General features: G+C 42.7%; 2 protein-coding genes across 4 annotated transcripts in view; one reads left to right on the plus strand and one right to left on the minus strand.

Annotated features, from left to right (window-relative positions):
* The window catches only part of gpat2 (glycerol-3-phosphate acyltransferase 2, mitochondrial), a 79951-nt gene extending 77940 nt beyond the window's left edge, over positions 1 to 2011 (plus strand). For 2 of the 3 annotated variants that reach the window (XM_085787372.1, XM_085787373.1), the window contains exon 23: positions 1493 to 1990. In XM_085787372.1, the coding sequence (XP_085643498.1) occupies positions 1493 to 1609 (117 nt within the window). In that variant the 3' untranslated portion in view covers positions 1610 to 1990. Of the gene's footprint in view, positions 1 to 1492 lie in introns of all 3 variants that reach the window. The other variant, XM_085787374.1, reaches the window with a different exon arrangement.
* Positions 2012 to 3246: 1235 nt separating this feature from the next.
* fahd2a (fumarylacetoacetate hydrolase domain containing 2A) lies at positions 3247 to 10537 on the minus strand. Its single transcript, XM_085787375.1, has 8 exons — positions 10410 to 10537; positions 9478 to 9743; positions 8880 to 9096; positions 7959 to 8018; positions 7722 to 7884; positions 6046 to 6154; positions 3614 to 3701; positions 3247 to 3449 (listed from the first exon to the last, which is right to left on the minus strand). Exons 2-8 carry the CDS (start codon positions 9741 to 9743, stop codon positions 3387 to 3389), a joined length of 966 nt encoding a protein of 321 aa, XP_085643501.1. The 5' UTR covers positions 10410 to 10537; the 3' UTR covers positions 3247 to 3386.
* Between the last annotated feature and the right edge of the window lie 315 nt (positions 10538 to 10852).

Here is a 10852-nt window from a genome sequence, read left to right on the forward strand (position 1 = left end):
CCGTTATAGGGAACTTTCACAGACAACAGGACGGTAAAAACACGAGCTACGGGTTACCTGGAACGCTACCAAGTCGTAGTTGTGACTTGAAGCTGTAACTTACGGTTTCAAAAGCCTGCCTTGAACACAGCATTAGCCGAAACGGCCGTGCCGCTGTTATCTGCTTTAATTATAGTTCCAAATTACTTTAACCATAGGTTTACCATTTGTTTGATTCAAATGAATCTCTACGGCAAAATGTAAAGTACTTGAATGTACCATAACTTACTAACAAGACCTTTTCTGCCTTCTAGGTTGAATTCTTGTTGTTGTTTTTTTACTTTTTGTAACTGAAGTGCATTTTACAGATAATGCATCTGTACTGGCATCATCTGTGGCTTTTACATGTTATTGTATATTTTTACATAAAGGCTTAACTTTACTAACTTTTATGAAGGACAGGATGTGAATTACTTGGCTGGCGTTCTAGGTAGCTTATATATAAATGAGATACCTTATAGGCTATAAGGTAGCTTATTCTTGAGGATTCCTCTGACATATTTCTCTCTCCTCCTGTGGGTTGACCTGATAGGAAAACACTCTCACAATGAACTGAGGATTAAACAGAAACTCTGACGGGAAAAGATAAAGGCTTTAAATTTAATGTGATGGATTATCAAACCGCAGCAATTTTCAAGTCTGTGAAAGTTGTTTTTCATACAGCCAGAGAAGGAGAGCAGTAAATGGTTTGTCTTACAGATAGGAGTATGAGCATCTGTTATCACCACATGTACCACCTTTGCAAACAGCGAGCAGTAAGTAAAAGAAGAAGGGTGAACTCTCTGATTGGCACCAACTTAAAAACTGAGAAGAACTGGAGAAAGTCAGAAAAATTGAGAAGCTCAATCATGAACTTTGATTTTTTTTTACCCATAAATATATAAAATCAGTGTTTCTGCGCTCAAGTATTTCACCACTCAGCCTCTTCAACAACATGGTGTCTGCACCCATTAGTCTCCTCTCAGTCTGTGGGCTGGGAATCTCTGCCTTTAAAAATAGAGCATCATTGACCTATATATCTGCCAACATCTCATGAGGCACTTATTAACTTTCCTATCAAGGTTATCAGTCAGAAATCATCATTATCTGGCTTGTCTTTGGGAATTGACAGATAAATCTAATCCTTGATGGCGTTTAAGTTGAATTTGTTTCTGGTGTTTATGCAGCTCTAAAACTTAGGACGACACAGTTGTCTCTCTCCCTGCTGGGTGAATAAGGTGCTTCAGTGTTATTTATGTAACGTCTTTAGTTTTCTTTTTCTTTTTCATATTTGAGGTGTTCTTGTTTTGAAGGGTCCTGTGTTTATCTGCCTTATTACTTCAGTGTTTTTTTATTTGTCCTTGTACAAAGCACACCACCAAAGATAAGAAAAGCTGCGCTCTCAGCGTCCAAATAAAGACGACTGAATATAAAGTCCCAGGTCCTGACACTGGTGTGTTTCTGTTCACTTCAGGTTCTGTCGGAGGAGCGTCAGGAGGGAGGTGTGTTCCTGGGTGTCGCCTCTTTGTTCCAGCTGCTGGAAAACAGGCAGAAGCTGCAGCGCTTTGTCTCCCAGTTCCTCTACAGCTAATGTGTGACTGAGGCCGTGATACGCCTTTGTTTGGTTGCAGTTGCAGCTTGTGTTCGTATCAGGAGAACTTGTGTTCAGTCATGCTGAGCCAGGAGACCCGTGCCTTTAGGTTAATTGCATTTTGATTTTTCAGTGATGAGACATTGATTTTAAGTTTATCTTTAGTAATAGCATTAGCATAAAGCCACAGGGGACAAGGATTATGAAGTCCCAGTAATCAGTGGAGAGGACTGACTGGAGGATAATGATGATGCTCAGTGCAGCTTGTGTTGAAACCATGTTTATGTTGCGATGGAGGCTGAAGTTCAGTTTGTTACATGCAGAAATGTTCAAGTTCAGCTTTTTTTCCTGTTTTTTCACAAATTGTTTAGTTCAAATAAACAAATGTTCTGATTCCATCACATCTGCAGCAAATCCTGCAGACTGGGTTTCATGTGAGCTGAAGTCTTCTACAGCAGTGTGTTCTAATATTCCCATTCCTATCGATTTATTCCAAACTGCTCATCATTCTAAGTTGTTTTCTGGGATGTAGTGCTCTCTGTGCTGACTCAGACCTCAGGAGAGGCTGTCTGTTCGACGTAGACCTTTTGACACCAAGGCACAGAGACAAATCGATGCCTTGCTTTGAACAAGGTAGAGCTTTTTCTGGCAGGTGTTAGTATTTTTGACTTCACAGCTGACTGTTTGTACAGTCAAGAATCAGAGTGGTTGATTTTACTTTTTTCCTCCCAAATGTGAAGGACACACACACACACACACAAGCTGCAGCTCAGCAGCTCTGACCGACTGTGAAGCTCTACTGCCACCCAGTGTTCAACTGAGGATACTCATATTGTTGAATCTTAACAGGCAGAGCAGGTTTTTGACACACACACACTAATGCTTTGATTTACCCAAATGACCAAAATATAATCCCTTATTTTGACTGTGATAATTTGTCACATCGTTGAGTGACTCGGTGGTCGGCCACAGTTCCCAGCCTCAACATGTCGCCTCCTCACAGATGCAGCATGTAAATGGATCCGCTCAGTCGTGGGATTTCCTTGAAGCTTGTCTCTGTCGGTGCAAAAAATTCAACTACAGCAATTTGGGTGAAAATAAAGCAAGCAGGTACACGAGTGGAAGCCCAGATCTAAGTAATTATGAAGTACTGTCCCACAGGCAAAGCAAGCAACAAACACTGAGGAGGGCATATTCGATGATTAAATTAATTTCACCCATCACTGGAAATCTGCTTTCTTTTCACAAGAAAGTTTGCAGTTCCAAAGTCAATAGAAAAGTTTTTTACACTATCATCGTGACTATTAAACATAAATAGAAATACTTTTTCTCCCCCTGAATTAAGACGGGGGGTTCACAGTTCTCTGCAGTGTAGTGTGAGTGGGTGCTGGTTGATGGCTGCTATTTTTACTGTTGTGTGACTCTTTACTGTGGCTGAGCAACAAACTCCATGTTGAGTCATGTAATTACACTGTACACATCCATATAGTAAAAACACTACATTATCCTCTCACTGTTAGTGTAATGTCAGGACCACAGCATTCATCAGGAAACACTTCACACATGTTCACACAGTCGAGCCTGAAAAAGCTTTAGACATACACACAGGAAGTCTATGAAGAAGTGCAGTGGAAACATTCTGAATTTAAAAAATAGATGTTTTGAAAATGTATTTTCTCTTCTGTAATTATCAAACATGAAGTGGAAGTCCTGCATTGTATTAAACAGCTGACGTTCCTTCATCCTTGTTGCTGTTTCCAGTAGGTGATGTTGGGCTTTAGACCACTTTGTTGACTATAGAGCCCAGCTGGTCGATCTGACACTCCACCACGTCTCCTCTCTGGAAGACAAAACAGTTCAACACTCAGTTAGAACACACACACACACAACACTGTATTCAAACAACTTTCTAGATAAACTGAAAGTGAAATGCCTATCCACATGAATGTGTGCGAACCAGCTCCACAGTTTTTGATTGTTGATCAGTTTCACGCATGATATCACCTTGAGAAAGATGGGTGGCTTCCTGAACACACCTACACCTGGAGGAGTGCCGGTCAGGAACACGTCTCCTGGAGTTAACGTCACAAACCTGACAGAGGAGAAGAGAAGAGAAGAGGCTCAGATGTGCTCAAACACAGTCGCAGCAAGAATACAAGGACATGCCACTGGCTGCAGAGTTAAAGGGATAGTTCACCCAAAATTCAAATTTCACTCATTATCTACTCATCCTCATGTCGACTAAGGGCTGGGAGAAGTTTCAGAGTTATCCGTGGCTTCTCTGAGTTACAGCGGGTCTCGGCGTAGCAGTGCATGTCCATATAATGGTTGCAAATGGATACCAACTGTCTTCGTAACAAAAAGACACACCAAAAAACATCCAAATACCTCCATGCTGCTCGTATGTAATGTCCGTCTTGTATTGAAGCCCCGTCCAATTTGGACGGACCAGGGGCCTCATTTATCAAAGGTGTAAAACTGCTACTAAAGTTTTGCGTACGGCGAAAAGACGAAAATGGCGTAGGCCTACACCCGAAATATTTACACCTTTTTCAGATCAATCAAACTGTGCGTACGCACAACTCTCCGCAATTTCCCTTTGATAAATCACACCGGACCCAAGAATGGTGCACACGTGAACACACCTCTTACTCCGCCCCCAGAATGGTCAGCACATACATATTAATTAGCCATATTCGCTCTGTGGAGCGGCTACAAAGTGACAACGAAGACAACGGGCGGAGGGCGGAGGGGGGGAAAGAAGCGGAACTACATACACGGCGATATCAGGCAATAAATCAGTCAGAAAAATGATCTTGCATTTTAATAAGCTAAAACAAAAACCTCCCAAATCTCAACAAACAGGAGCAGAAAGAAGAAATATCGTATGTAATCTGCCCGTTTATCCCAGAAAATCTTTTTTTTTAACACCTAGATGTTAAAACAATAAGCAGGATTTCCAGGATAGTTACCATTACTTTGAACGCCTCTCCACTACACAGTTACAGCTCTACTGGACTCGGTTTAGGTCATTTTCCATTAACTTTACGTTGTCTCACTCTTTATTCTCTCCTCTCGTCAGCTCCAAACACACGTGCACCTCGTTAACTCAGGTGACAGAATAACAGTCTCAGTAGCTGCAGATCAGTTTGCGCTGCTGCCGATGTGTTTTTAAACTTGGCGGGTTTGATCCTTGTCAGACGTCACACTATAGTGTGTAAAAGCAAAAAAGCAAAATCCTCAATCCGCTCTGTTTATCAATTAACATATAGCCAAGTGTTATTATAGAGCAGGTTGGATTGCCAGCATCAATGGTCCACCACTACCACAATTACTTCAAAAAAATCCTACTGTGCTCTTCTACTCCGCGCTCCTCTCCCTCTCACGCTGCAGTTCTCTGACTCAGCAACGGTGTCGCCAATTCCTCCTGTTCCTCAAAAAAGGTGTAAATCACGGTACGCCAGGGTCAAAATGGGTCCGCACTTTTCCCCGTCAGGTTTTGGCTTGATAGATCCCAAATTTGGCGGAGAAAATTGCGTACGCACAAAACGGGGGGAAAAGGGTGTAAAAAAAAAAGGTGTATTCACAATGATAAATGAGGGCCCAGGAAGAGAAGCTTCTGCTACAAACAAGCTTGAAATATAGACTTATTTAATTTTTTTCGGAACAATTTTGCATTTCGGGGCTTCAATACAAGACAGATGTTACATATGAGCAGCATGGAGGTATTTGGATGTTTTTTGGTGTGTCTTTTTGTTACGAAGAAAAGTGGTATCCATTTGCAACCGTTATATGGACATGCACTGCTACGCCAATACCCCTGTAACTCAGAGAAGCCACAGAGGACTCTGAAACTTCTCCCAGCCCTTAGTCGACATGAGGGTGAGTAGATAATGAGTGCAATTTGAGGGGGGGGACAAAAACAAAACAAAAAAAAACTGGTTTTTACCTGTGCATCGTGTTCATCGTGATACCTAATATGTTGTACACGCTCTTCAGTAAGGCTGTGGTTTTTGTGGAGCAGTAAAATTGTTCTCTACTTTTGAAAGTGATAAATTGTTCTGCGTGGCTCTGACAATACTCAGTACGCCACTGTTAGACTTTGTTCTTTTGACAAACATTTACTAAAGTTTCCAATTTGGAATATTTCCAAAATTCCCCAGTTTAACTTCCCATGGAAAGTTTCTGGAAATTTACTGGAAATGTTCTGCCCCTTTGCAACCCTATCAGTCACTATCAGTCACTTTAACAGCGCTCCCTTTTTTGTCAAGTCATTTATGTCATGAGTCAAATTGTGTTATTGAACTGAGGTACTGAGGTATGGGAGTGTAACTCTGTATTAATGATGTCAATCTGTAAGTACAGTATGCAGTGTCTCTGCAGAGTTCTCATGCACACACACCATCGTTGTCAGCAGTTAGAGTGCGAGGACTTACTTCGAGACCCAGGAGACCAGCGCTGCCGTCTTGAAGATCATCTGGTCAGTGTTGCTGCTCTGAACCGTGTCTCCATTGACCAGGCAGCGGATGGCCAGGTTGTGAGGATCTGGAGGAGGAGTGGGAGAAACAGTAGTACATGATAAGGTGAGGGTCCTCCAGCTGTTGTAAATGATGCAACTCAAAGAGCCTCAAAGAGTTATGGTCTGCCTCCCTCCTGTCAGATGTATCCAGGAGGGGGGCAGATGTCAGGCAAAGCTTCTGCTGCTCAAAGGCTGACTGACAGTGGTCTGTCCATGTGAACCGTCTACCCTTCTTCTTGGAGGAGGGAGCGGGCAAGACCTTCACAAACCAACTGTAGTAGGAGGTGGGCCCAGGAACAGGCCTGACCTCAGTCTGCTTCTCTGGCCGATGGCTCACTGCTTCTACTTGTGCAGGGCCCAAATCCTGCACCTGGGCACAGAGCCAGGCCCACTAAGCTGTTTACTCTGGGATGAGGCCGGGGCAGTGGTCAACATTGTCCTCCAACATTTTAAAGGGGACATATTATGGAAAATCACTTTTTGAAGGCTTGTTAACATGCGTGTTTGTTTTAACTTTCAGCCCCCAAAATGTGAGAATTGACAAAATAAATCTGTAATTTTCAGGCTCCCTAGATTAAAATCCACACGGTTTTATGAGCTGTTCTCTCAGTTGTCTTCCAATGATGTAACTAGTTTAAGAATTTGCATAACACCACCTCTACCTGGTACCTGTAGAAGGGATGAGGCGGAGCAAGGTGTGGTTCATTTGCATTCAACTATTTTAATTTGTGGAAACGGGGGCATAATATGTCTCCTTTAAAAACATGAACAAAACATGTGAGTCAGGTCCGACAACGTACAGAATAAAAAATGTATCAATAATTTAATCACCTTGAAGCCTAGAATAAATAGAACACAGTTGAGGCTCGAGGGGGCTCTGTGTTTTTTAACTGTGGGTTGAAAACACTCCCAACAGCTCCTTCTAGACCACAACAGTCAAGTACAGCATACACATCACTGCTGGTCCGTCTGTTGATCTTTCGCTCCATCCTCGCCTCCTTTCTGAACAAGACCTTGAGTTATGTGAACTCCTTCACTTGAGGCAGCAACTGAGAAGCTTCATGAAGCTCCATCATCTGGTGTTACAGCAGGGTGGCACAGAGCTGGTGCTACTAGCTGCTTTAGGAGGATAGTTGGTGTTTTTTTTGGACAAGGGGTTGTGTGAAGTTGTCATGATTAGTTGGTACACGTTTGGTGTATTTACTATTAATTAAATCAATTTCTGTATCGTATTTAAACTCCAAATTCACAAGCGTGATTATTGCAGCAAAAGGCTCTGACCCAATTATGAATTTCATGGTAAATGCTTTAAATTAAACCACTGCCACTTCAGAAGGAACATGTCTGTTCTGATGGATCCATCACTGTGCCTATATTCACCAAGAATATTTCTAACCTTAGAAATCCATAGTGACTGATATCTACCATCATCACTCTGCTGTGTCCTGCTGTTCCAGCTGCACTAAACACTTGTTTACTGAACTGCAGCTTGTGAACCCAGCGAAGTTTCTAACAGACAAATCACGGACGATGCACCAGACTGCCTTTAATTTCCTCTCTGTCTCCCCACTGTGCTTCCTCGTTCCCTCTCACCGGTCACAGCATCGCTGGTTACTAGGGCGGGGCCGAGAGGACAGAAGCTGTCGAATGTTTTTCCCAGCAGCCACTGCTTCCCGTTGCGCTTCATCTGCCAGTCGCGCGCGCTGACGTCGTTGGCCACGGTAAAACCAGCCACGTAGGAGAGAGCGTCTTCCTCCTGAACAACAAGATAAGTGATAAAGTCTGAGTCAGAGCTTCGTCACAGACACCAGGGCTGATGTAGTTTCTCACCTTGATGTGTTTTCCTCTCCGTCCAATCACAAAGGCCAGCTCCACCTCCCAGTCCACCTCCTTCAGACACACAAAACACCAAGATGAAGCAAAGGTAACATAAAAGAGAAGCAGAGCTGTGTCCAGACTACTCACTCATACTGAGAGTGTTCAGTGGTTTGTTCATAAAATGGGAAAGTAACACACAACAGGAAAAATGCCTTTAAATAAATGCTTGATTTGCTAATGTGCCGTTCACTATATCGTATCTTTTCCAAAGTACAAACACTGGAGTATCTTGTATGTGCAGTCACGTGATTGTGGCTGTCAATCAAGATGCGCCAGCTCACATATTTTTATGTACTGCATTTTATTTAAACTCGATTTATATTCGAGAAAGTGAAAGTATAGAATACAGTTGTTTAAGATTGTGTGTGGTGTTTTTAATCATAATTTAAAAAAGAATAATAATTAGTCAAAAAAAAAAGTCAATTACTAGACATTTCAGGCCCCAAGGTTGAAAAACACTACATTACAGTGTACAGCAGTAGTATACAAAAAACTGTTTGGGAAATAAGAGTAAGTGTAGCCTACACACTACACTGTACAATTAGAACTGAAACAGCACCAGATTTAGTACACTGATATCAGCCAAATATGCAGAGACACTAACATGTATTAATGCTGTCTCAGCGTGTTCATGCTTCCCTATAGGATGCTTGAAAAAACTATGTTTACTCTGCAGATTGATGCATTTCAGGAATTTTATATTTTCATATTGATTTGACTTTTTTTTCCTGGACACAGTGATGTACAGTTCCAGTCAAAGGCTTGTAAAAAAAATATTAAATCCAGTCTTTCTTTTTTTGCCTCCAGCCCAAATTTGCAGCTCAGTGTTTAACATAGTAAAATGAATATAAAATAAGGTTTTTAAGATGTCACCTGGCTCTCTGAAGGCAGTGTGATGTCATCGTACGGCCCTGTGATGGCGCTGGGGAACTTGCTGAAGATGATGGGTTCTTTGGGGATGGGGGCGTTCTGCTCCAGGCAGTGGTCGCGGTAGTTCATACCCACACACACCACCTTCTCCGGGGCCAACACGGGCGACAGCAGCTGGACGTCCGATCGCTCCAACACGCACTGACCCGATGACAAGGCTCTGATGAGGAAGACGGAGGGAAAGGAAGATGAAGAAGATGTTGAAGTTGGAGGAAGAGAGTAAAAAAAAAAAAGCACATTGTTGTTGTTTTAATATTAGAGTGACTTATGAAGATACTTAAGACAACAATAGATGGTGATTTAGAATGATAATCCAAGAAGATAATTAGATTGTGAATGTTGAAAATAAATTATCTCAGCGAGCAGGTTGTAGATTTAGGAGAATAATGTGGTCATTTCAGAAGATTATTATCCCTGTGAAGATGATTTATTACACAGAGTGTGTTGAGGAGGAGGAGGCCATTGATCTGGAAGCAACAAAGTGATAATTATAGAGGACTGATGGAGATCATTTAGAAATAAAAAGCCTGATGTCTGATACCTCTGTGCACATGCCAGACCCTCATCCCCCAGCTCCAGCAGCTCTCTCACAGTTGAGGGCATGGAGGGGTCAAATGCCTTCAGGTCGACCACACCTAGACCCTCACCTTGCTCCACTCCCACCCTGACGCCTCCCCCGTCACCACGGCGGCAAAACTGTACCAGACGCATGGCTACACCGCTCAGGCCTCGGCTCTGTGGGGCGGATGTCGTTTGGCTGAGAGAGATTAAACTCCTGATGCAAGAGGAGCGAACAGGAAGTCTCATCTGTTGAGGACATAATCAATGAAAGGAATAAAGAGAACAATAGAGAACATGTGACAGACAAGAAGAGACAAGCAGTCCTCTCTCTGAGGACATATTGAAGACTTGAGCTGATCTCATTGATTTTTTTTTTTTTTTTAAATCCTCAGTATTTCCTTTGTCATTAAATACAGTTTCCCAGAGCCCAAGTGTCCAAATCTCAACAATATGAAATTAAAACCTATGCAGCAAATCCCCAGTCCTCTATGTCAGATGCTGGAGCTGGTTTTGTTTGCAGTTTAATTAGTTAACGATTGAATGATCACTGATGACAGCACTGTTACAGTTTAATCCCTCTGTCTGCACTGGGCCTACTGCCCCTGTTTTTATCTGCTCTCACACACACACCGCTTCTTTGGACAAATACACCTGACAACTTCAACATTCTGAAAAAAATGACTGGACTTGAACGGATTAAATCTGGACACTAATGAGTCGCACTGTGAGCTGTGAACGGGTTTTTATCTTCAACTAGTTTGGCAAGAAGCTGCCAAACTCAGCCCAGTCCGTCACCATGTCAGCCGGTCTGTCACGTGATGCACGGTTATTATTATCCCCTGTTGCCTGTTAGTGAAGCTGTGAATGAGCTGGACCGGAGCAGCTCCAGTAGCCGGTTGAGCTTGAGCCTACCTGCCGCTGGGCTGAGCTCTGCACCACTGACCCTTATCTCTGATCTCAGACCATCTCTACAGCAGTGTTGTCCTGTCACCTGCTGCTGTCTCGTGCCCTTTGGACCGTCTCTAGTTTAACTCACCTCTTCCGTTGTATGGTTCTGCACAGAAAACACTACTTTTAACTGCTTCCGGTTTGTGCTTGTAGTCCACGAGGTCAGAGCTGCCAGGAAGCAGACTAATTGTTTAACCGACACTGATGGCAAACTGTGCTGAGAGGTTTTATCATGTAACATTAAAAACGCACGATAAACGGTTACTGTTTTATTTGTAATGCTGCTTTTTACGTTTTTTGTTGGCTCTGAAGACTACAATTCCCGAGAGTCATCTGAAACGAGCGTTTACGTACAATCGGAAGTTAGAAACACCAACAACATTGAGGATTTCATGAATATTTTTATC

Source organism: Trachurus japonicus, chromosome 9 (genome assembly GCF_045865225.1).
Source record: "Trachurus japonicus isolate A0001 chromosome 9, Traja_1.0".
Taxonomy (NCBI): domain Eukaryota; kingdom Metazoa; phylum Chordata; class Actinopteri; order Carangiformes; family Carangidae; genus Trachurus; species Trachurus japonicus.

Bases quoted from the DNA above. Each gene is read 5' to 3' on its own strand.
- fahd2a (XM_085787375.1), bottom strand. From the start codon at position 9,743: ATGAGACTTCCTGTTCGCTCCTCTTGCATCAGGAGTTTAATCTCTCTC. The intron at 7,885-7,958 runs GTGAGAAACTAC...CTTGTTGTTCAG, and splicing joins GGAGAGGAAAACACATCAAG to GAGGAAGACGCTCTCTCCTA. The intron at 3,450-3,613 runs GTGATATCATGC...TTTGTCTTCCAG, and splicing joins AGCCACCCATCTTTCTCAAG to AGAGGAGACGTGGTGGAGTG.